This window comes from Myiozetetes cayanensis, unplaced genomic scaffold, assembly GCF_022539395.1.
Source record: "Myiozetetes cayanensis isolate MyiCay16 unplaced genomic scaffold, myiCay2020 scf7, whole genome shotgun sequence".
NCBI classification, from domain to species: domain Eukaryota; kingdom Metazoa; phylum Chordata; class Aves; order Passeriformes; family Tyrannidae; genus Myiozetetes; species Myiozetetes cayanensis.
In genome coordinates, this window is record NW_026087964.1 from 47,494,939 (window position 1) to 47,521,531 (window position 26,593).

The following is a 26,593-nucleotide window of genomic DNA, read 5'->3' on the forward strand; positions in this document are numbered from 1 at the left end:
CTGCTTCCTCCCTAATTGCTTTCACCTTCCATTTCCAAGAGCTGGCAGAAAATGCTGTTTTCCAGATGCAAAATGGGAAATGGGAATTGATCATTTCTGGGAGAAGAGGCTGAAGAAGAGTGGAAGAGTTTGTGCAGGAATGGAACAGCTTATTCACAAAAGTTGTAATTTTCGTGGGGAATAAAATTACTCTAAATGCCAATAGAAGTACACGGGATGTCTGTAACTGCTCGCCCACAGGAGATTAATAGCTCCCAGCTCACCATGACTTCCCAGTGCATTGACTGGGGCCCGGGATATTGACAAGCCCAAGCATCCTGAATGTGGGCCGCTCTCTGCTCCACTAGGAAGCTGGTTATCAGCGTGGGAGCTGACAGGGCTACTGCAGCGGTTCCCACTGCTCTTTGACAGGTCCTCAGTGCTGACAGTCTGTTTCAAGTGTTTTCCTAGCAAAAACTTTGGATTTTTAATAGGAATAAAGCATGTGGGAAAAGAGTTTCAGTTTTGCATCTGATCTTAGCAGTTGTGAATTGGTAGAAATTCAAAATAACAGGAGTTCCAATCAGCTGGACAAGATGCTCACAGACAAGGAGGTCTTCATCAGCTACGTGTGCCAATTAGAGGGACGAGATATTTTCAAAGTATACCCTTCATCCTTGCATATAAAGTAACTCCAGTGAGATTGTACTCTACTCAAAGCTTGCAAAGCCCATTTGGGGCCTTCCCTTTGGGATAGTCTGTACCATTTAACCTTTGCTCTCGGCAGTGTGGAAAAGATGAAGAGAGTCTCAATGGACCATTGAGCATGGAATTACATTAATTATAGAAGCAATTTGCAGTGTTTCCACAGAGTTTTCTGACAGGAACTGGGTTTTGATGCTCCAGAGGCTTTCAGAGCTTTGTCAGGAACAGAGTGGCATGGGCGGGTGTGGCTCAAACGGGTGTCTAGGCTGATCCCGGATGTTCTAAAAATAAATACATCATAGCAGGCACTGCAGTGACCCTTTCCTGAATTGTACAATTAGTCATGTTGCTGGGGATGCATTTGGATCACAAACATAAAGCAGAAGAACTAGGACTTTACTAACTGCTGCAGCACATTGCAAAGGAGAGCTGCTGATTGACCTGGACTCAGCTTCCTCTCTGGCTGTTTCATATCTGCCCTACCCAAACACACTCTTTCCTGGGAAACAAAAATAGGCTTCCAAATAGCATGGTAAGGAAAAAGCATTGTAAGCATTACCCAGAGAAGGACATAGTTTTCTTTCCACCTTCTGGGTGGAGGTGACTTACACCAACACTCTCATTCCTTCCTGTTTCAGCGGAAGGGGTTCTCCTTTATTTCTTTTTCTTGTTCTATTTAGCAGTGCACAATATTTAAAAAGCTTTCTGTATAACATTGCACCCATTAAAGACATTTTCCAAATTTATTTAGCATGACTAACACAAGGAGGGGGTGGCAGTTCGTTTTTCATACTATAAAATAGCCCTTATAAACTCCTACCTTTTATCTTACACATGGGCAAACAAATATATCAGCATCAAAAGGTGACAATCTGGTGGCTTGAATAGCTTTAAAGGGTTTAATTAAAAGCTATTAAATAGGTTTTAACAGGTTTAAATAAAGAGAAATGCAGAGCTTGGAGCCTTCATTCAAGGCAAGCTGGAGTGCTGATGAGCATGCTGAGCACATTTATTGTTTTATGGAGTGCATGCAATGTACTCATCCCTCTGTAGTACACAGTAATAAAGATATCCACCAGGCTTCACGTAGGAGCAGAAGGCGCAGTGAGAAAGCTTGTGATTAAAAGCTTTTGAGAGGGAGTTTGCATTTCTTCTGAGGCAATAAAAAACCCCATCAAGCTGGCTAGTTTAGTGCCCAGATTTCTATGTCCACACATGCAGAGAGGCAAAGTTGCTTGGGGTGTTTCAAATACTCAATAACATGGGGGCACTCATCCAACCTTTCCCATTAATGTTTTGATGAGGGGAGCCCTCAACAACCCACGTTAGCTGAGGTTGGTCCTTGGCAGCTGCTCTGTCAGTGTTTCTCTGTGCAGTGGGTCCCAAGGCGGGAGCTGTTTGCTGGGTGCTTTGAGCAGGCTTTTTGGAAACAGAGCCATTTGCCTGGGGAATCAGTAATTCCCAGCAGCTCCCTGCTAATGCCTGGTGTTGTGTCATGCCACACACTTGGGTGGGCACCGAGACAGTGCTGGCACCAAAGCTGCATTCCCTGCCTTCTCCCTGTTCCCTGCTGGAGAAATTGTGACAGCTACCTCTTTTTCTTCCTGTTCTTGCTGCTGGCTGCCTCCAGCCCACCCACTTTATGTTTCCTCTGCAGAACCTGAGTCCCACATTGCCCCAGTCACTGCTGCCTGTTCCCATGCCATGCAGGAGGAGCCTGCCCCTCCTTTTCCAGCTATGGGGCTTTGCATTTATGCTCTCACTTCCCTAATGCCTGTCTCTGTCACCTGTTTTCAGGTGCTTTTGCCTTCTGCAGGGAGAATGTTGTGCCTTTCTGACTCAGGAGCTTCTCCTTACTGCCTTTGTGTTTTCCCCCTGTGCTCCTGCCTATAAGTTTTTCCACTCTTTTATAGCACTGTCTCTGTCATGTGACACCAATCTGCAAACCAGAACCAGCAGCTACAGGGAAGAAGTATAAAGCTGAACTTAAATGTAAGACCTCCATATGTAGGATTTGTATAGTGTGGTTTTGGTTTGTTGCTGAAGAGAGACATGACTGAAAGGAAGGTAACAGCTTGGCAAACGGGAGGTGGTTTCCCACCTCCCTAGGCAGCGGGAACCACAGGCTTCCAGCTGGCTGGCATAGGCAGCAAAGAATGCGGCCTTTCTCCCTGCCTTATCGTTTTGTGCCTGTAGTATCTGACTGCATCTCACAGGGGTTCACCTTAAACGCGATCGGTGTAACTTTGCCCTTCCAGTTGCCACTGTAAGACATTCAATCCTGAGGTGGAAAATGGCTTACGTCAAGGGAGGCTGCCTTAAGAGCATTTGCAGCAGTGCAAAACCATTGTGAGGCCAGGCTGGAAAAACACTTTGCAATTCTGACTTTTGGTGATAGTGAAGTGGCAGTGATCCAGCAGGGGACTGTTACTAGGGACACAGCTTTCCTTTCACCGAGTGCTGTCACAGCGTGAATAGCTGTGTGCAGGCCCTGTTACAAACACATCTGAATGTATGTGTGAGGCATGCCATGCTTTGTGTATTGCTTTAGCATACTAAAGAAACATGAAGACATCAAGGTTGTATTTTTCTCTGAGTTTACTTCAAATTCATGAAGTTTGCAAGTGGCTCTGTTTAATTTAACATCCTTTATGACACAGTTACCAGCTTCAACCATGCACGGGATTACATCAGGACCTTGATTCCCATTTAAAATCTAGTTGATACGACAATAGAGGAAAGATTTAAAGTTAGAGTCCTCAAGGATGAAATACTAGAAACAGTATTACTTCCAGAAAAATTAATTCTTTCAGAACAAAATATCTGCTGGTCTGGAGATTTGTTTGGTTTTTTTATTTCTGGAGTGTTTCATTTATAGATTTTGTATTTGTGATCTTAGAGGTTTTGAATAGGAAGAAAGGAATTGATGGTTTCAACCAATACTGTTAAAATTGCACTTAAACCTCTTCTAACAGTACATGTTGAATGACAGGTTTTGTGACTGAAAGCATCTATGCTTCCTGTGAGACTTTTTTTTGCACTGCCTGCTGGTTTTCTAAATAATTCGCATAGTATTGGTTTATCATTTTTGGTTTGTCAACCAGTGACTAACCTGTCACCCTGGGGAGGCTGATCCAGATGACCCGGTGTGGTCCCTTCCAACCTTTCCCATTCTATGATTCTGTGAGTAACCTCTACTCTGCACTTACAGCCATGTATCTTAAGTGTGACGATGTATCCAGGAGAGCTGTGAACCGACAAGCCAACACACTGTTTATGGTAGCACAACACTGCAGTGTGGATGCCACAGACGTGCAGGGAATCTGGTAGATCCTTGGAGAACTGTCCAGCACCATGTTGTTACAAACCAGCAATAACCATTGGTGGCAGCTACTTTAAACCATCTTTACATGTGTCTTGGCAGCATATTAAATCCCTGAAGCTGTGCAGGAAGCTGAGCCTGGGTTTCCCGAAGACTGTAGCACTTTGCCTTCTCTCCTTAGGCTGGAAGTGCAACCTGGGCCTCCACAAAACATCACTCAAGAGAAAAGGCCAAGGGCACCTGAATGCTAAACCTCACCAGGGAGAAGGCCCATGCAGAGGTCCTAGTTCTACATCAGGATTTAAACCTTAAGTTTGATCCCTAAATTAATGTATCCAGGTGCACTTGAGTTCTGCTTGAAGGGCCTGTGTAGTATTTGAGCAGTGCCTAAGATTTGGTTTTTCTGTCAACACAGGGGAACAGTGTTCAGTGACTGGCAGATGGGAGATCATCTAGGCAATTTTTTTTTTTTCCTTTGGAGAATGTAGTAACTTTTACACAAAAATGCATTACAAAAGAAAAAGGAAATTTATCTCAAGGTTTTGGGTAAAAGGTCATGCACTGGGAAAGAAAGAATGAGTACTGAAAACAGAAATAAGAGAAGTGTAAGAACTACACTGGGCCTGGGGGAAGATCAGATAGGAGAATGAAGAGATGAAGCAGCAATAAATGAAAATGAAAGAGAAAACCTGGTAGACAACAGAGCTCCAAGGTAAGAGTAAACAGGTTGTGCACATTGTCAGGCAGCAGCTGTTTCTTGGGAACTCTGAGCGCATTAGTACCAGATTTTCTTACAAGGGCAGCTATAACTTCTTCCACAAAGGGTAAAATATTCTGTGAACTGTACAGTCTTTACACAGGTACTGCTGGAGCAGCTGTTACAGGAGGCTCTATCATGGGCATGGGGGCTGACAGAATTATCATTTGCTGGAAAGAGATAACTATTTATTTCTGATGGCATGGTAAGACAGAAAGCAAAAACACAACTTTGACCTCTCCATGACTTGTATGTCGTTGCAAAGGCCCAGGGTCACACAACCAACCATAACATAACATCCTGGAAGGGAGTAGGTTTAAATTAGATATAAGGAAGAAAATCTTTACAGTGAGGCTGGTGAGGCACTGGAACAGGTTGCCCAGAGAAGATGTGGATGCCCCATCCCTGGAAATGTTCAAGGCCTGGATGGATGGAGCTCTGAGCAAACTATTGTAGTGGAAGGTGTCTATGCAAACAGCAGGGAAGTTGGAACTGGGTGGTCTTTAAGGTCCCTTCCAACACAAACCATTCTATGACTCTCTGATAATATGCAGTAAACAAACATGATATAACAACACTAATTATAAATTCTGCTTTATAGCCTTGAGGGAGTGAATTAACATGTACAGGTTCCTTCAGGACGCCCCTTTGGTGATTGTTCCTAGCTACAACCTATTGGGCAGTGGTCTGATTTTGAGTGGGAATATATTGCATCCTCATCAGGAAAATGGTTAAAATACCAGTTTTCAGCTGTTACACCAACAGCTTGACACATGCACCAGAAAACCTACAGAGTTTACAGTTCAAATTTTCTTTTTTCATTGCCTCTCATTTCATAACTTTATTCATTTGTCTTTGCTGCAGCCCCTCACCTGCTGACTGCTGCTGTTGTGCCTTCCATTAATCTTTCTGTCTCTAAGCTAAACAAATGCAATTTTTGCAATCCTTCCTGAGCAATTATTTTTCTTGGGGCTCCTGATGCTTTTTATGGTTCTCCAATAACTCTCCACCTCCAGGAATCCACACCCTTCTCAACACCCTTCTAAAGCTGGACCAAGTACTTCATCTGAACGGAGGGATTTTAATGATATGGTTTTGTCTACCTAGTGCGAGGTCAAGTGCAAAAATGACAAACAGGACATTTCACTTGCTAATTCTGTAATGATAGTGAGTTTTCCATAAAAATAATTTCTTTTCAAAATCAGATATTGATGCCAAACCAGACGGCACTTAATTTCAGTAATTCATGTAGTGAATATAGTCAATATCTACTTTGAACAATCTATTAATCTTTAAAAATGTTTTTGCTTTGGCGTTCAATTTTGTGTTATCTGTTTCATGTGGTGTTTTAAACTCTGTGGTTTGTGCCCTGTAGTATCCTGTAAGACATAAACAGAACTGCTGATGTAATATCATGCAGTCATTTCTTCTTTTTTTTTTTCTGCCTTGATTATAGCAATAACAGGCACCTAATTAACACAAGGTCAGAACCCACTTATCTTAGTCTTCCCAGTGTAAAGGCAAAAATAATGAGAGAGAGAGAGGTAAGGAATTATGAGAACTCCAAGCTCAGACCTTGGAGGCTGAAGCCTGCATCAAAAGCTGCAGTTTGAGGACAACTGTGGCTGTTGGTCGGCCCTGTCCAAATTCAAAGACGCCTTCTGAATTTAAAAGAAGATAGTAAGTTCAGTGTCTCAGTTTGTCCATTTAGAAATCTTAAGACCAGATACAAATGATTGTACTGTTGCTTTCATTTTAGAACAAATATACCATTTAAATCCAAGCCAGAAAAGACAATAAAGAGAAATTCTGTGAACCTGGGGTAGGGGGGAACCAATAACAAAAAACAACAAAACCTCAACAATTACTCTCTTTTCAGTTTTGTCTTGTGTCCATGTGTCAAATGTTCTTTGATCTCTTCTTAGTTCCTTCTCGCTTTTCTCTGCCACCCTGACTGTCTTACTGTCTCTAGACCTTTCAGCCCTTCACCTCTCATCTTCCTGTCCTGTTGACTTTCTCCCAGTTCTGATTTCTTCCTGCCTTGGTATCTGCTCTAAGACATGTTTTTTTCCTTTGTCAGTCTTAGCACTACCACCATCATCCCTTTATTCAGCCCAGTGTGGTATGTGAGCACCTTTTAGCTCCTTGCATGTTCTCCAGACATCACAGGTCACCTATGCTCTTTCAGCTGGGTTTATTACCAGAGAGCACAGCAAATGGCAGCAGTTTCTGTGTGGGAGAAATTGCTGCATAGATTTTGGCTGCTCCCACATCAGAGTATACGAAAGGACTCTCGTCTGCAAAGGGATCACTGCATCTAAATTTACTGAAAAACATGCAATTGTAGCTTTACTTAGTTGTCCATCACCTGAGGCTGCAGGCAACCTGACATGAGCAGAAAAGTGAAGTTTTCTATCTCCCTCTTTGTCTAACAACAGTCTCTAATGGGTGAAAATTATTTTCTCAATCATTTTTGATCTCTCACTTTTATCCCCCACAGGATTCTCCTTAGTCACAACTTAACATTGCAAATAAGAGCATAATAAGCCATCAGTTCTATCATTTCTTTTAATCAACCAGTTCCCCCCCCACCCCAATCCTGTCTTTTGCATGTTGCTTTCAACTTCTTTTTAAAGTATATTTAATTATTCACCTTTTTAAGAAAACAATTAATTCATAAAACTCTACTTTATTATACTCTGTTAATTGAATTTACCTTATTTTATATCTAACCTGTGATAAAATCAGCAAATAGTGAGTCATAACAAAACTGTACCTCAAATTCCCTTTTTTTTTTTTTGAGTTTTGAGGAAAGCTTGGCCTATCAACATGGTTATTAAATGGAACATCTTTAAAGGATGAATAATCTAAGTATTTCAATGGGCTTCCCAGAAAGTCATGCTGAGTTAGGGGAAGAGTTTTGAGAAAATGAGTTCAGGAATGAGCTAATTGGCCAGCTAGCGCGTTTAGCTGGTGTTACAGACATGATAGCTACTGAGAGATGTTAAAACAAAACCATATGAAATGTAGGCACTGTTGAAAAAACATTCTGTTCTAGTGCTGTGGCCTTGTGGTGTGGGGGATTAGAGGAGCTCTGTCAGCAGCACATAATGAGAACGAAGAGATGGAAAAATGCTCGCTGCTTAGGGAAACAAGATTGCCTTTAGGTCTCTTTGGATAAAATTTGTTTTCCAAGTATTTCAAGTGTGGGTTATGAAGCATTATTCTGACTGAGGAACTAAATGGCAGGAAGATTTATATTTTAAATGGAGTGTGCACGAGACTGTGCATAGTCAGTGTATCCATGTGTTCTGGGGAGTAGAGCTGGGACAGCAGCAGGCCCATAGGAGACTCATTTAATTTTCTGTAGGATATGTCCACAACAAGCTGGCCCAGCATGTGCTATGATGAGGCATTATGAAGGCAGCAGCATCCCTAGAAAAGATACTCAGGGAATTGGGGCTCCCTGGGAAGGGACTGAGACCACTTAGAAACACGCAGGTGCCAAGAGGGCTGATAATACACTGCTGGAAGAGGCACTGTAAGGGCCCATCTGATTAGACCTTAATATATTCCTGCAAAGCCCCTGAGACTGTATTATGTTGGGGTTTTTTTCCAGGTTAGATCTGTGACTCTGGCAGGCCTCAGGTGGTGCTCGTGAAATGTTAATCGGAGCGCAGCACACTGAGCAAAGGGAACAAAACTGACTGTTCTGCCCTGTAGACCAAAAAAAGAGAGAATGCCAGCAGATATTACCATGAATGGAGTCACACAAGAATAGTGACATGCTGTCCTGACTCAGTTTTGCGATGTCTGTATTACAGGATGCTAATGCAGCATGACAGGATGTCACGCTTCAAACGTGAAAGCACTAGGGGATTAGCCTGTGCCATTTCCCTCTCCCATTCAGTTACAGAGTTGATCTAGGCCTCCCCAAACGTACCCAACTTGTCTCACAGCAGTGTAAAATGGTTGAGAAATGCCACTCTTTCTGAGTCAATGTAGGTTTTTTCTACCCCCTTCATCACCCCCTAACTTCTTGTACCAGAAAAATATGGACAAACCAGGAATAAGACTGAAAATCTTGTTTGAAGCCAACAACCTTTCAATAGAGTCAGAAAATACAGAAATTACTTCACTTTTTGTTTATTGGGGTTTCTTTTTTGGGTGGTTTGTTTGTTTTGTAATATTGAAGACCCACCTACTAACTTGACCTAGAATTTTTAAGACTGGTGTAATTTACTGCAGTAAAATCCCTATAGCTGCAGCCACTGCCTTCAGGGCAGTGGGGAAAGGCAGTCATTACTCAACCTGGTACTTCTCAAGCTGTATTTTATGAATTCTCCTTTTCCTCTCACATATAGGGACCAAGGTGATGTTGGAAACGCTTCCTGAACTGCTTATACTAGCCAGGGAGCTAGTACAGTTTTATTATTTCAAGGCAGGAGAATGGATGCTTACTCCTTTGGACAGTTATTTTAGTTAATCCTCCACCCTGAAAACTCAGAGCAGATGTGATTGTACTCAAGGAGAGGAGGAGATAGTGAAAAACCTTTAATAGCTCCATTTTTCCCCTCAAACTAGTCTTGGAGACACCTGTTGGAAAACAATGTGCAGTCCAAGGTGGGAGGAAGTAGAAGATGCTCCACATTACAGAAGTGAGGGCAAAATGAAGAGATTTAGGATATAGATTGAAAAGATTTTTGGCAGAGTTATATGATACGGTTGCTTCTGCTAATGGGGCTTCTGAACTTGATTTTTTCCAGGAAGGTTCTTGCTGCTCTCTGCTAATATGACTATGTAGTGCTAAATAGAACTGGAAGGTGACAGAAGTAATATGATTCTTTCTGTGCTTATTTCAGAGGATGGCATTACAACCCCTACTGTCAGTACAACCGTTTCTGCATCAGGATCAAAATCCGGTAAGAGTTCCAATTCCCTCTTATCTGGTGTTCTGAAGCCCCTGTTGTCTTTTTAGCTTTCAACTTTTCCAACTTTGGGGAAAAATCAGGTGAATTATTTCATGTAGGGTGATTATGAAACTCTGCTGCAAAGAAAGGATTGAACTATCTTAGTATGGAGACAGTTGGTTTGAGCAGGTTTCATTTTTTGTTTCGGGTGAAAAAGGTGAAATTCTGTGAGTTTCTATATGCTCAAGAGTGGTTCAAGTGAGATTGGATATTAACAAATTACCGAAGACTGACAGTTCAAGAAATTGTCAGATTGAGAATAATTTGGGAAACAGCATCAGTTCAGATATTTGGCAGTAGGGTAGCTGATTTGATGGGTGTAGAATGACGAAAGAGGAAGATGGACTTTGATAGTAAAGAAATAACCAATAAATGCCAATGTTGGGCCTCAACTGATAGAAGTGATTACATGTGCATGAACCTGTTATCTGCAGAAATGCTGCTGATAACATCTTTTAACTATTGATGTCAAGATTCACGTTTCAAAAGCTCTATTCTCTCTCTCCTTTTTTTGTGATTGATTTAACTAGATCAAACTTCAAGTCCTAAAACTATGCAGACCTAACAGAGAAAATACCTGCTTCAGATGGTAAAAATCTGGGATTCTGGTTTACATCTTTAACTGACACATTCAGTTCTCTTTATTGTGCAGCTTTGTTATGGAAAGTTATGAAAAATCAATATTGGTCATGTTTCATTCATGTGAGCTAAATATCAACTCCTCTGCTAGTCTGAATATTGAAGACTGTTGCTTTTAATGAGTGATGCATGTGAGAGAAGAAAACATGAATGTAGTATTCTAATTTTTGATAGCTAGAGACACTAATGAGTCTACTGTGGAGCTGAAAGCACTGAGGTTATGAAGGATACACTTTATGTGCAAGTAATGCAGGTGAATAAGATACAGCCAGGTGAATAAAGTTATGTTTATTACATAAAGTTATGTTTATTACAGCAGAATAATTAATCCTTTTCAAATTGTGTTGCAGTTCTTTGATGTTTCAGATACTGTGATGCTTATGTCTGTTTAAAAGACATTTCATAAAGGCCAAACACCTCACAGTGAATGAACCCTTTGAATGTTTCACTGAAATTTCTCTTGCAGCTTTTTGTCACAGAAAGGGAAGCAGCATTGTTACTTATGTCCATGAGAAAAGCATCAGAAACCCACTATAAGATTAAAGCAGTTAGTGAGTGTGGAGCAAGGAGGTCCATTCTGCTTATTCTAGGTGAAAAGCCGGAAAACTGAGGGGAGAGAAAGAGAGTATAAGATTGTAATTTAAAAGTTTGGGTGTGAACATTGCATTTAGACATATTTAAGTCCTGTGAGAGAAAATTACATGACATGTCATGATTTATTCCTATTCTTTCGTGTATCCCATCCATTAAAAGTGCTAAAGGACATAGTAGGTAGGTAGCAGTAGTAGTTGTAGGTATTTAAATGAGCCCCTGTAGCTGACAGTAGCACTTTCTGTTTGCATTAGATTACAGAATTGAAAACTGGGCTCTCAAAATTATTACTTATGGAGTTTTTTTTAGTCCAGAAACCCTGGCAGTAATTTAGCCAGTCCATTCCCTTGAGCAAGTGCCTGGGGCACATGGGACCTGCAGTATCCACGTACAGCAAGACACACTTATTTAAACCTTGCTATTGCCTTAGTGATGTTTGGGCAACTCTGTCCCCATATTTCCATGGCAGCAGCTGCTGGGAAGGGATCCCTGCTGCCTGCAGGATCCCTTTCCCCACCCCTTAGCCTCCAGGTCTCACTCCTCTGGAGGAGGGAACTAGGAGTCATCGTACAAGGGCACCAAGTTCACCCCAGGGAGTATCACTTACTAGTGAATACTATTCATATACCATGCACAATCTTCTAAGCTTTGCTGCACTCCAAAGAAGAGGGCCTGCTGGGTGCCCTTTTTTTCCCCAGAAATCTGGGTGCAGAGGAAGAGGGTCTGGGAAAGCAGGCCAATGAAGAAGATTCAAATGTGGCTCAAGGTGGACAAGCAAGGGGAAATTGCACAAAAACTAGTAGAGTCTCTTCCCCTTTGGCTCTTTACCTGGGATCTATAAACTGTGTTCACTTGTGTCACTCACAATTTTTTATGGAGATTTTACATCCCTCGTCCTATTAAACAGGTATGCACCAAAGTGCTGGTCATAGGTGTAGTCCAGCACAGTGAAATCATCCATCTACACCAGGCTCCTTACCCCTCACCTCTTCCCTTGGAAGTCATGCCAAGCACCTCTCCTTCAGGAGCTAGCTGAAAGATACAGCTGCTAACTTTCAGTAGGCAACTTGCAGATTGTTCACAGGCCAAATCTCCCCTCTGAAACCAGCCATATGCCCTTTGAATCCTCTTCAAAAATGGGTAAGAAAGTTCTGTAAGGGCAAGACTTAAAACAGAAATTCACTGCCTTGGTGAGAGAATGCAGCAGGAGATATGTGATGTTTATTTATGCATGATAAAATAGATCAATAAAGATGTGAATGCCTTTCTTGCAGTAACAGAATCTATGAAGGCATCAACTTCACAAGTAACACCTTCGCAAACATCAGCGCCAACAACAACAACTGCAATTGGAGCTGCAATTGAATCCATCACAAACAGTAGTAAGTGAAAATTGCTCTCAGTTAATTGTTCATGCTGTTCTGGTGGGCATTCAGGAAATTAGGCAGCAGTGCCTCTTGGTTTGGGAATTCATTTTACAGGTAGTGAACCCTTTGCTGAAACCTTACAGGAGTGTGCAGGAGCTTCCACCCCAGCAGGCTCGAGGCAGCTCCAGTCTAGGCCTTCTAATTTTACTATCGCTTGTCTTCAGTGGGATGACCCACCAATAGGACAGGTAGTGGCTTCCTCTGCAGTGAAGGGAGTCCTATCCCTGTTGATCTTCAATTTAAATTAAATATTCTTTTGCTAATTTAAAATTAGACTTCGAGCAGGGAAATAGGCGTGTTTCGTGTGTGTGCATATGTGTGTATATAAAACTAAAGGAAATAAATTGAATGTCTTTCCTCTGTTAGCATCCATGTCTTCTTTGCCTAATGCTACACAAGGTATAACACAAGGTACAACAACGCAAGCAGTGGTAAAAGTGACAACTACAGCAACAGATGAAAGTTTCAGCACAACAAATGGTAAGTGATAATTTCACTGAGCCATTTCTGATTTGTTCTATGCTGCATTTCTATAAAACAGTGTGGAGAACTAAAGGAGGTAAAAAAGATTGTAGTTTGGGGTTTGAATTTGGTGGTTTAGGGAAGCAGAGTTATTAATCCTACCATATTACATATCTTTAATGAATCTTCTCCTAGAATCTTACACAAAGAATATGGTACCTTAAATTTACAGTGTAGATGATCTGAAGCCATTGCACAGGATTTTAATCTCCCTGTAACCGGGACAGATGTATTTGAAAAGGTCTTATTTTTCTTTCTTCTTGGTTTGTTTTTCTATGAGTATTTAACAAAAAATAAATTCTTCTGTACGATCAGAATGGTATCAGAATAGCCACCCCTTTTTTGTATGTGTTTATATATGTTACAATACTACAGTTAATTATGTTCCATATTATTATGAGTCACCGTACTGAAAGCAGAGAGGTGGTACTAATTACTCTGCATCAATCGTAGGAAACAGTTTTGTTTGCAATAGATCTTCAGAATAATGTGTGTGTTGGCTGGAACATCAGATTGGATTTTAGAAAAATAAAATAAAATTAAATAAAAACTGAAACCCATTATCCAGCAAGTAGTTGGATTCATTTAAACAAGTATAGTAACATCCAAAATGAGCTTGATACACTTAAGATGAAATTAAGTCTCCCTTTTTTATCCATGAACTGCACTCTAAATGTTTGCGTCAGTCTTTTGATGCACCATAGCTTTGAAATACTCGGGTTTTATATTTAATTTACTAAAAAAATTAAAAAAAAATACTCCAAATATTTACCTCGGTACACCAGTGCTCTCAGAACTGACGTTTACAGCATACTGAACTGTGACTAATGATTACAATGTGACTTCTCTTCCCTTGGCTTACTTGCCTAGAAAGGGACTCCTGTGTAGCAACCTGCATGCTTTCTTTGTGCAAATTTTCCTTTAAAGCCACCCCTCGTAGACCCAAGCCTGCTAAGCTACCTGGAGAGCTATTCCCCTTCCACTTAGTGGTTTCATCTTCTACTAATGCAGGTTTCCTGCTGTGCTTTGTGTAAGGAGCAGTCTGATCATCAGCCCAAAATCTTTTGGTTTTTGTCTTGGCTTTTAAATGCCAGTGTCAGTGAGTCACAGAATACATACAGCCTGGCCAACGCACAAGGTGCTGAAAGTGATACCAAAAGGCCACAAAGAATCTTTTAAGACTTGCATTTGTGACACTGCAGGCCTGTCAGAAGCCCGAGGCGTGGCGCATTGCATTATGGATAGGATTCCTGGTCTTTTCAGTTTGGCAGAAATTCCTGGCTTGTGGGTACCGGAGCAGCACAACCACCTGGAACTAAACCTTGGTGACAGGTAGAGCTCCCGGCAGGGGAAGGGAAGCTAATGAGGAAAGGCATGCCTGCCAGTGCAGCTTAGCTCCAGCCGCTGCTCTGCACTGAAAAACTGGTGCTGGGTGTACAATGGTGCTGGAGGTATGATGGGCTCCAAGCAAGAGGCTTTCACCAATGTGCTTCCTTTCCATTCTTCTTGTATTCTTTTCCCACCCACTAGAGTTCAGTCCCTAGTTGCTTGCACTGTGATTTGTTTTTAAAACTCCTCATTTAAGCTAAAACAAAACAAAACAAAACAAAACAAAAACAAAACTTGTGATAAAAAAATGGTTGATAAATTAACCTAAAAGTAGGGCTTACCTGCCTCTCAGTTGCCTTTGTGTAAAGGAAAACTGGGACAGTGTGTCCAGGACATTGGGAACTGCCCTGCATTAAAGAACTTTGTATTTTCTTTTAATGCTAAAGTAGTGTTTGGAAATATGTGTATGTGAAAACCAATTTTAGTGGTTTTTTAAGATAAAATTCTGGTCTACTCTTCAAGAAGGTCATAACCTTGGCTTCAGCACAAAGGAGTGGATGGGGTACTGGTATTGGTTTTGGGACAGGGCATAGCACAGGGGCTGTGCAGATGTGTGGCCAGCCTTGCAGAAAACCTATAGAGCCCCCAGCCACTGTGTGGCTGCTGGCTACAGGCATCTCTCTGTTTCCTGCCCACACATTGGCACAGCGAGGTGCCCCTGGCTTCACTGTGTCCTCCCAGCCCCTGCCAGCACCCCCAGCAGCAGCACAGGGAGGAGGGAGTTGAGCTCCCTCAAACAAGCACAGGCACAGCAAGATTTCTGCTCTCAAAATGGACAGGAGATGAAAGTTGGCTACTCTGTCTTCTTTTTTTCCACTGTCACTCACTTCTCCCCCTTTATTGCACTGGCTGTATGAGACTGAGCCAGAAATTGGTGGTGCCTTTATGGCACTTCAGAATTTACTTTACTACACCTGATTTTTAATAAAAAGCAGGCACCTCTGTTGTTTTGTAATAAAAGTCATCACTTTCTCTGCTTCAATCCCTGCTAAAAGCTTCAACAAATGATTGCATTCACACAGCAAAGATGTGACAGGGCTTCCTGTCTCTGCTGCAATTTCTGTGGCTGCTGTCACCTTTTATTATAGATTCAGGAAAAGTCCCCAGTGCTCCATACACTGTGAAATCATGCAAAAGTCTTTCTCTTTTTTTTTTCAGTGTTCTTTTCCTCTGCAGGCTGTAAGTACAGTCTCTCCTTCTTAGCCCTCCTGTCAGGTTTATTATAATGGAAACCATCATTAGATTGGTCTCCTTAGCCTTTTTATTTATCAGTATAAGGTGTCAAATCCAAGATTTCACATTTCGTCAGAGTGACCTCACTTGTGCAGTTCAGGCCCAAAACCAAGAATTTATGTGGTGTCATGCCACAGAAAATTGCATCTGCAATCAGGATTTCATATCCTGGGACACTTGAAGTTATCAAAGGGAATACAAAATGAAATACAACAGAAGTTTCTCTTCTTCCCCTCTTGGATATGGAGCAAGCATCTTATGCAAGGTCAGTGCTCAAGTTATTAAGTTGCAAGTTAAGAGTGGATTTTTGACTGTTGTGTTTCCGAGTTATGTCATGCCACTCTCTTGGATGATGATACGTCATGGTGCAATTAGATAACAAATATTTAGAAGTGAGGAAAGGAAAGAGCGGAGGAGATCCTTTTTCTCTCCTCATCAAACTACCGGTAATTTAAATGGAGGCTTTACTTCAGTAACACTACCAGAAGAAGTTTATACTAGCATGTATTGCTCAATTTTCCTCAGGTTGTTACCACATGCTAAAGGTAAACACTGAGTATAGTTGGCTGCTGAGATATGTTAGGCAGAAAGAAGTTTTAAAATGTGTGTTTTTAAATACTTGTGGTTTTTGCTTACCAGAAAATGTAAAGCTGCAGACAGCAGATGCAATCAACTATGGGTGTAAACATTAAAACTGAGATCTGCTTCGTTACCTCCCTAGCCAATTTTCATTCTTCTGAATGGGCAAAAATGTAATTGGGTTTGCTACAATTAGATTTTTCAAAACTTCATGAATGTATTCATTACTTCAAATGGCTTTTCAGTCTACTGATTGCAGGACAAGGCCTGTGTGTGTTAATGCTAAAAATATGAGCTCGAGGCAGAAGCTTTAGTCTTCCATCTAACAAAGCCCTCGTGATGACATTTTAACATGGTTTGGGTGGTGTTCCTTTTACCCTGTAAGTGTTTCCTTGATTCATTTATTGGTCATGTAACATTTTAACACACCTACAGATGTCTATATTCTTTGCAGTGCACAGAGTATTTGTAGCTTACTTCAAGCATATTACAATGTCAAAGCTGGTTAGGTAACAGCTTACTGTAAAGAAAATTTAAAGTACAAAGTAAAATGCCAAAATATGTGTGGATTTTATGTAGATTAAGTGGAAAATCATGCTAAGATCAAGCAAGGGTATGTGTTGAATTTCAGCTGGTTAAAGAAAATGAAGGGTTTTCAGAGCACAAAGAGTAAGGAAGTATCTGAATCTCAAACAGCAGCTTTGTAGAGTGGCTTCAGGTTCCCTGTTGTTGATTATCCCTTTGCCAAATACATGTTAACACACTGTCATTTATTTTATCAAAATATCAGCAGGGAGAGCTGCATCACCACCAGAGAGATCTGCTGCTGCAGCAATCATCCTCATTTGGACAGCTATTTTACAGTCTTTACCGCTTTACCATTTTTATTCATAATCAGCTGTTGACAACAAACCCATTAACCCATGAGGCGGGCGCTTTCGCAGCAGCAGCTGCAGCAGCAGCAGCAGCCGCCCTTCTGCGCTGTGCTGCTTCTCCGCGAGCCCAGGCCTCCCCCTGGCAGCAGGCAGGAATCTTTGCTGCAGCTGGCTGAGCTGAAGCGTGATGAATTACTGCAGCGATGTGTCAGTGGGGATGACAGAACTGAGTCACCGCGCGCCCGCACAGAGTCCCCCGCCTGTTCCCGCACGGAGCACGGCCACCGCAGTGAGGGCCTGCGCCGTCTCCCGCAGCTGAGATCAAATTAAACCTTGCATAGATATGAGTTCCAGGATTTACCAAAAAGGCAGATTTCTAGCAGGCGTACTGTGCTGTCAGTGCTGTTGCTGCGTGCATGAGCGGTGGCTGGATATGGATGCTTCTGTTCCCACAGGCTTTTGGTGCAGAAGCTGTCTGATCTGCTAAATGTGTTGGTGGCAGAGCCTAGGCTGTGTATTAGGCGTAGGGCTTGGATGCTGCTTAAAAGCTACTTCAAAGCCACAAGTCAGCAGAGAATTGGGTTGCTAGGATTTCATCTTACACTGGTGCAGTGGAATTAAGGGAACATTACCCACCAGATTGCATTTTTCATCTTGGGAAAGTGAAAACTGGCACACGGATTTTTGCACTGTAGCACGCATACTTCACCCCTTGACACCACAAGCACTGAACCTGTCCTGCACTCTGATGAAATAGATGCAACAAGCTTCATGCCAAGCCCTAGGTAAAGGTGTGAGTCATACTTGGTGCTACCTGAGTCACTGGAAGAATCTCATCCAGGATGGATTAAAATAAAATAAAATAAAAAATAAAATCCCTCCCCTCCCGATCCCCTGCCAAGGCTTAAACCACGACATCAACGCACAGCCCATGTTCCTGAGAACAATCTGTTCTTGCAGCTCCCAAACATAAGAGGAGCACCCCGGGGCTGGGCTGCTGCCAGGACTGATAGGATGTGATCCCCATGGGAAAACAGCCCTCTATGGGGTTACAGGGCAAATGGGTGCCTCCCTCCTCATCTCTCCCACACCCCTGATTGTTTTGCTTTGTTGTTCACAAAACATATTTATGTTTGAATGTTTCTGCACATGAAGGCTTACTGTTGTTCTCACTTACTTTTCATTCTCCCATGCAAGCTTTTACTAACTTATGACAAGGGAGCCACAAGATGGTTGCTCTTACTGTTACAAGCCTGTGCATCTTAAAGGGAGAGGGAGGTACTTCAGGTTTTTTTGCTTTTCTATGAAATTGATCTCAGATTAAAATTCAACATATAAAATTTGAGTTTGAAACAGCCGCAGAAGAATTTTAAGTGAAAAAATATGCTCTTAAAGATTCATTCAAGGCTTCTATGACAAGAATGCAGGAATTATTAAACTTTTCAAATCCTTGCATTTTACTACAGTAAAAAATGATTTAGAGGGTCTTTTTACACTCATCTCTACTGCAGGTCAGGCTTGCATATTGTGGGGCTACAATTCTGAGGTTTCTGAAAGGAGCTGACATGAAGTTATGCTTCTTGTTACAAGCATCCCAATGAAAGTTTTAGGCTTAAGCTTGTTTTACCTAATTTCCAGGCTTCAACCTTGAAAGATACCACCCCTGGCTGCCTATCTGCTCTCAGTTTCCAAAGTTATATGAATCCCCTGACTCCAGCACCTTCAGCTCACTCATTCTTAGCCCATTGATTTTTGAAGCTTGCCTTTCCAAAGTATTGCACTTAATAAGCAAGAGGGGAAGGGAAGGGCCAAGTGGAAGATGTGTAGTGGTCAAACAGGGAGCTTGTTAGAGGTTTTTTTCCCCAAACAAAGGGTTCTTTGATGGCCCAAACTGATAATCAGAGTTTCTGAATAAAGTGTGTGATGAAGCATTCCTCAAGATTTACACATTGCGTGTGTGTGATGTTACTCTCTGACTAAAATACATCTAAAAGTCATTTTAATTCCAGTGTTTGAAATTCATGTGAAGGGGCACTGAAAACAGCTTACAGCTCAGTCGCATCTCTGATTTATATCAGAAAGGAAGTATAAGGTTACTCTTGGGCACCTCTATGTTTTATTCAGTAGGCACTGTCTTGCTTGTTGTTATGCTGAGGTTGGAGCGTAGACGTAGGAATTATCAGCAGTGCAGGAACAGCTTAAATTATTTCTGGTAGTCATTTGGCGACCTTCAGTTCTGTGGGATCAGGCAGTGCCCTGCACCACTGTCTTGGACTCACTTTAGGCTGCAAATCTTCTGGTACAGATGGTCTTGTTCTTCTATTGATTGAGTGAGAGCAGAAATAACACACTTGAATTTTTCGTACATTAATTTTCAGGGGTATATTATTTCCTAGACCTTAACAGCACAGAATTAAATAAGTAACTCTGTACTTAATTACAATCCCTAAAACTTTATACAGTATCTCATTATGTGACAGTTGTGGCTGAAGCTTGAGTTATTTATTTATTTATTTATTTATTTATCTATTTTCAAATTAAGAACAAACAGATAAGAACAAAAGGGCAATAAGTTGAGCTTCTGTCTTCTGCTCACGTTGCTCTTGGTGCAAGACTGTCTAGCTATTCTGGGCTTCCAAGTCAGAACTCTGAGATGTCTTCTGGCACAGATGTGAGGCTGTTTCTGTTGCTAGGATGTGCTTTAAAGATGCCTCAACTATGCCAGTAGTAGTGATTCCATAGGGACGGTTCATTGCTTGACAAGCAGTTACCAGAAGCTGTAGTGCTTTCTGACCTAAAGTATTTTCTATGATGGTAGGAGCATTTGTCTGAGGGATGATCCAGGGTCTAAGACAAATGTATCTTACCTGAACATCTGTGTTATTTCTAGCGACACAAGCAAGTGCAACAGAGTTGCCACAAAATGGGAGTTCGGATGCTTCATCTACCAAGGGAACATCTTTTTCTTCTACAGTCTCTCCAGAAACAAACACTTCTGCTTCTGGAACCTCAGGTAATTCTTGAAAAGGTACACTCTCTTCTCCTATACAAATGATGCAAATAATTCTGAATCTTCATTTGATGTTCATTGTTCTGGAACGAGGACCACATCTCCTTATTCATGCAGGGTACACTGTGTCCATTCCATCTAACCATGAAGTTGTGTTGAGTGATGGGTGAACTTCAAAACATTCAGTTGAGATACTCAGTGTCATTACAGGAGGATATAAATTACAAGTGATGGTATCTTTAGTAATAGTAACATAAGTAAGATAGTATATATGCTATATGTGGTCATTGTGTAACACTGACTGTCAGAGGAGGTCATCAGGATAAATTCTCTGCAAAACAGAGAAGGCAAAAGAGAAAACATAATTTTTTACAATTGTTAATAAATCTGGAGAGCAAGTTAATGCATATTACCAATTAAGTGATGTTTTTCAATGTAAAACATGGTCACAAGCAAAGTCAATAATATATTAATTCCCAAATCCAGTCTAGTTTTATCGTGGTTTTGGGTGTGTTTTGGTACATGCACCCACTAAGAAACACTGTGGTGAATGCAGATGCCAGGTCATATGAGTGATCATTTATTATGCTTCTAGCTGGCTTAACTTTCCTATGTTTTGAAAAACCACTTATTCAGGTTTTCTTAAGGTTTCTTGAGCCTTCATTCAGTACTTACTCTCAGCTACTTGTATGTAAATCCAAGAAGGACACTGTCATTGTTTGCATATCATTATTATTATTAATGTTTAACGTCCCCCAAGGGATACAAAACCCCTTTTACAGCCTCTGGATTGTGTTTGTGGGAGATAAGCATGCATGTGTACTGTGATTTTTCCTCATAAAGGATAGGTTTGGATATAAAAGTGGAGCAATATCATATGCTCAGTGTACACTGAAATCTTCAGAAGTATGCAAAAAGATATTATAATAAGTATTTTAAGGAAGTTGGGAATTTTTCATTTTTAACCCAAGGCCACTGATTTAGAGAGGATCCTTTGCAATTATTTCAATAAGCCCATTGCCCATAATGCAGATACTGTGACTTGTAGTTACTTTCCTATCCTGTTAGGTTTTGTGTCTTTTAGCAGATATTTGCATGTTATAGAAACCTCACTGTTGTTATACTGCAACAAAACAGTAAATTATAACTGTTTTAGTTCAACTGTCTCTCACACAGGTAAATTCTCCAGGTTAAAATTAAATGTTAATACATATGTGGCTATGAATCATGTGTATTGAATTATCTAATACATTGTTTGTGCAATTACATTTTACATGTAAAATTTGTCAAGAAAGTTTTACAAACTTCCTTGGGTCTGTTTGTTAAAGTCATCATCTTACGCAGCTCACTTTGCTGTAAAACCAATAAACCTTCTTGAGCTCAGGGACTACCCAAGATGCCAGAACTATAATTGCCTGGCTGAGACAGAAGGTACCTATCTATCCAAGGGGAGTCAGCCTAAGTGCTCGGCATAGCCAGTATTCTGAGTGCCCATAAAACTGCCATTTGGAAATCACTTCCTCCCACACCAGGATTTACACACACTGTCACCTTTCCTGTCTCCTCACAGCACCAGCTCCTTGCTTCTTTCTTGCAGCTTATATATCCAAGAAATCCCCTTACTCACCCTGAAGTGTTACGTAGCTTATCCCTAATGGTTACACCTTAGAACCATCCTTGCTGCCTTATTCTCTGTATACATTAAAGACTTTAAGAAGAAATGTTTTCATCCCTCTTAAACAGATTTCTTCTCCTATGTGCAATTGCTCAGGGCCAAGGGAAGCCACGTGCTGCACCCTAGTGACTTTAAAGCAATGCAAGTGTGAAGCCAGTTGTTTTGTTCTCTGCTGAGACTAGAAGAAATGTTGACTCTCTCACTGCCATCAGATTACTTATTCCTAGGTCTTTGAAATTTTGCATTCAGGGACTTATATAGGGGCTGGATGCCTTCTGCTCACCAGAGCAGAGGCTGGTATGTGCAAAGGTGCTGGGGCTGCAGCCCATAGGGGTTAGCACAGCTTGCAAGCCGAAGGTACCCGAGCCATAGCTTCTGCGAGGGAGCTCAGGGGAAGACAAATTAATGTGAAATTTTTCCACAACAGAATGTTTCTATTTGGTATGATCAGCCAAAATAATTCAGCTGACTAAATATATTTAGTTTTGAGACCATTTTCCATTTTTAAAAGAAATGCCATTTTGGTGAAAATTTCCTTTCTTGATGCAGAAAAAGAAGAAAGCTCATTTTGCAGAGAAATTTCCAATCAGCCATATCAAAAGATCAGGGTGTGGGAGGAGTGCTACAGAGAGCTGGAGAGCGCCTGAAATGAGTGGGGGAGCCTAGGGAAGAACTTGGAGAAACATCAGAGAACAGTATTGCTGTACTAAAGAATCTTGAAACCAGCAGCCACAGAAAAGGGGTTGTGTAGTGTTCACCCAGGCTAGAGAAGGCAATAAGGACTGTTTTTAGCAAAGAGAGCAACCTGCATGTGTGCCATTGACACATAGACTTCTCCAAATTTGGCAGTCATATATAATATACCTCCTACTCATTCTCCACTTCCACGGAGGATTGCTTGCTAATATTTAATTTTCTCCTTTTGTTTAATTAATGAAAAATTGGAGATTTAATGGATCAGTCAGAGTCTAAATACACCTGAGAAACTGCAAGTATTGTGGCTTTTCATTCTGTGATCTAAACAACAAAAAAAATCCATAAAGCAGTATGATCTTAAGTTCACCCAGCAGGGTGGCAAAATTAAATGATCTATTATAATAAACTGTCAGATGAATCAACCTGCTACATCTACTGATATCTTTATTGCACTCCTCCAATTATAAATCCTACTCACTTGATTCACAGGAGGCATCTCCCTAAGAAAAATTTTTATGAGTAAGACTAGGAGGGTTGACTCTTTCTGTACACAAACTGTGTAGGAACTCAGGATAGTGATATTAGGTAAAAATTACCCACCATATCTTCAGCTCTCTCTCTCAAAGAGAGAGCCACAAAAATAGAAGTTCCTGGGAGATGGAAAACATAGAAAATCCTCAGTTAACACTATTACAAATCCATAGTATGGTCAGGGTAAAAAGGGTTTTGTCAAGTTTTTAATTTTGCTTTGATTTATATTGTGGTATCCCCTCTGAGTAATCAACCAAATTTATTCATTTGTTTTGCCAGTGAACACTGTTGCATGTGGCTGCACTCCAAAAAACAGAACTAGCACACTGCAGGGTATCCAGGCTGCTTAGGTAGCAGTTGTTAGAGAGCAGAGTGGGGAGAATCTAGTTATTGGTCTCTTTCTCCATCTGTCAAGCTTCTCACCAGCACTCAACTGACTCAGGCAGGTAATTTCAAATCAAACCATGGTCATGCGCCAAATTTTTTATTCTTATCCTCCTTACTGCACAACGAGGAACCCAGCACAGCCAGTGTTGCACACCTCACTTTTCATGATGAATCTGGAAATCTTCCCAGATTATTTATGCAGAGCATCTAACTTGGAGTCCCAAAGGACAGGGTAAGCCCTGGACAGGGAGCTAGAGCAACTACAGTAACTATGTTAGCAAGTGAAATGCTGCTTTTCCTCCTGTCCTTCTCTTTCTGTAGAACAGCAGCATGTGAGCCCTCACCTAAAAGGGCACTGGGCAGTTATTTAAAAAATGCAAACTGGAAGCACTTGTTTAATCACTCCGATAAGCACAACTTTGTTTGTGTGGCAGGACTGAGCAATCTCTGAACAGAGGGTGAACTGGCACCTTGCTTGCATAGTGGAGACTGGGAGACAGAAAGGCATGAGATTTTTGCTATTTAATATTTCATGATCTAGTGGAACTGGGTGAGATACCTTCAGGAAGGATGCTTGTAGTTGTACTGTGTGTAGATGTGTGGAGTTGTTAAAAAATAACAGAAGCTCAGGAAAGGAGGGCAGGGGGCTGCTGTCATGTTTCCTGCCTGCGGTAATTTCTGCCATCTGGTTTTATTGAAGTGGCAAGGTCTGGCCAGGACAGCAAAGTGGTTTTCGCTTGTGGCAGTGGGTATATTGTCTCTCAACCCTTCCTAAATGCAGAGTCTAATGTCACCTGCATTCACCTTTGACAAACAGTTAAGTCTTTGAGGTGAACTTGGATATCAGTCTTGGGCTTGACATGCTGTTTCTATGTATTTATTTTTTTTAATTTGAGCCAAGACATTTCCCCTTGTTTCTAAGAGTGAAGTTAAGGGGAAATGATGTTCTAGTCTTGGGGGTCTTTCATAGGAAAGCTCCACAGACTTGGGAAAGGTTTGAAGTTTCGTAGAGAAGTGACCTACTTGTAAGACTTTACAAGGTCTTCTGCCCTCCTCTAAGAATATGCACACACAAAGCCTTACAATTTGCTTGTTTGACCACTGCTATGTGATCACATGGTATTTTTTTTCCATGGAATCCTGACTCCTTATAGGCTGGAGGAAAGGCAGTATTCTGGTAACAAGCAATCATATCATATCTAGGATATTTCCTTAATGCCAGGTATGCGTCCTGCTGCGTTCTGTACTGGGTGTTTTTCCAAACCTCCTTTGACATATGATTTATTAACTTCCTGAAAGCTTTTCCTTGGTCTTGTTGGTAATGTATAAACACTGCCTAATGAATCAGCACAGAGATCCTCTCTGAGCAAGGTGACATTGCTTTTGGCAGATGGATTGTCGAGATAACGAAAAGCTTAGGAAAAAATGTATCCTCTGCATTCTAGGAAGCCAGGGTGAGGTAACTGTATATCTTCAGGATACTTAGCATTACAAATATTTAGTAAGTTCAAGAAGAGCTCTTACTGCTGACTTTTAGGTACTTGGCTTTTCCACCAAAACATGCTTTTCATGAATGTTTGTGATTAAAATGCAGTTAAAGTTCTGTCACATAAATCATTAGCAAAAGAGTTATTTTCACCTCAGTAGCTGAAGTGATCCATGTTTTTAATTGGGCGTAGAGAGGAGGAAAAACAAGAGCAGCATTCTGGTTTTCAAAGAGTACGTTCACAGCAGTAGAATAATGCGTGTCACAGCTCTGGTGGTAGGAGGTGTCTTTGTGCAAATCATCAGTCCATGAACAGAAAGCGCAGCAAGGGCGTAAGAGTAGATTTGTACTTCCTAGAGACCCTGGTTTGGAGAAGGAGCACTGCAACCCAGGGCACTCAGGGGAGAGGCTTAATGCCTGTCCAGAGTCACAGCTGCCTTCATGATGCTCCCTCCCTCTGTGGTCCCCCAGCCTGGCACAGCTGGGACATGGAGGACATGCTGGTGGGTCACGTCCTTCCATGGAGCTCTCAGGAGAGGATCAGATGCACCCTATTCCCCACAGATGCACTGGCAGCAGTGAACTCTGAACAGATCCAACAAGGGGACCTTTAAAGTGTTCTCTAGCCTAGGGAAAGGTGACCAAATGCTATGATTTGGTGCTGGTCCACAGTGGCTAAACATGAGCCAGCAGTGTGCCCAGGTGGCCAAACAGACCAGTGGCATCCTGGCTTGTGTCAAAAACAGTGTGGCCAGTAGGACCAGGGAAGTGACTGTTGCTCTGCACTCGTCAGTGGTGAGGCCACTCCTTGAATTCTGTGTGCAGTTTTGTGCCTCTCGCCACAGAAAAGACATTGACGTGCTGGAGCGTGTCCAGAGAAAGGCAACTAAGCTGGTGAAGGATCTGTAGAGTAAGGCATACGAGGAGGGGCTGAGGGACCTGGTGTTGTTAAGCCTGGAGAAAAGGAGGATCAGGAGAGACCTTTTTGCTCTCTACAACTACCTGAAAGGAGGTTGCAGCCAGGTGGGGATCAGTCTCTTCTCCCAGGCAACCGGAGACAGGACAAGAGGGCATAGCCTGAGGCTGTGCCAGGGGAGGTTCAGGTTGGACATCAGGAAGAATTTCTTCATAGAAAGGTTTGTCAAGCGTTGGAATGGGCTGCCCAGGGAGGTGGTGCAGTCACCATCCCTGAAGGTGTCCGAGAAACGACTAGGCATGGCACTTAGTGCTGTGGTCTAGATGACCACAGTGGAGGTCGGTCAAAGGTTGGACTCAATGACCTTGGAGGTCTTTTCCAGCCTAAATGATTCTGTCATTTATAGCTCAAAATAAATAATGAGTGGCTGCTGAGGATGTATAGTGCCTGAGATATTTTTTCCCCTGATAGCCCCAGTTATCCAGTGTGAAATGTCTCACCAGGTGGGCAGAGTGCAGTCGCTTCTCGCTGGTAAAACACAGTCTGTCTTGTAGAAGCAGATAAAAGTTTTGCTGCTAGTTTACACAGGTGAACATTCTCAAAGACACAGATGAGTCAGGTGCTCACCTCCCTTTGACTTGAAGAGATTTAATGCGATGTAATAAAAATCACTAATGGGAGTGATGGTTGTTTGTGGCTGGCCTACAAATGTGAGGCATTCACAGCCACCCTTAATTTCCAAGCTTGCTACAGTCTAGACACACAAAAGCAGCAGCATGCTAACAAAAAGCTAACAGAAAATGAGCATTGTGCACCAAAAACTTGTGAAGTGGCTGGAGTGGGCCAGTGAGCATTGTGCCCAGTGCTCTGCAAGGTCAATTTCTTCCTCGTTACCAATGCCTCT

General features: G+C 41.7%; 1 protein-coding gene across 2 annotated transcripts in view; it reads left to right on the forward strand.

The window, feature by feature from the left end:
- Nucleotides 1-26,593, forward strand: part of EMCN (endomucin) — a 54,305-nt gene that overhangs the window by 7,260 nt on the left and 20,452 nt on the right. For both annotated transcript variants that reach the window (XM_050338619.1, XM_050338618.1), the window contains exons 2-5: nt 9,626-9,685; nt 12,238-12,345; nt 12,757-12,870; nt 19,879-20,001. In XM_050338619.1, coding sequence (XP_050194576.1) covers nt 9,626-9,685; nt 12,238-12,345; nt 12,757-12,870; nt 19,879-20,001 — 405 coding nt within the window. The remainder of the gene's footprint in view (nt 1-9,625; nt 9,686-12,237; nt 12,346-12,756; nt 12,871-19,878; nt 20,002-26,593) is intronic.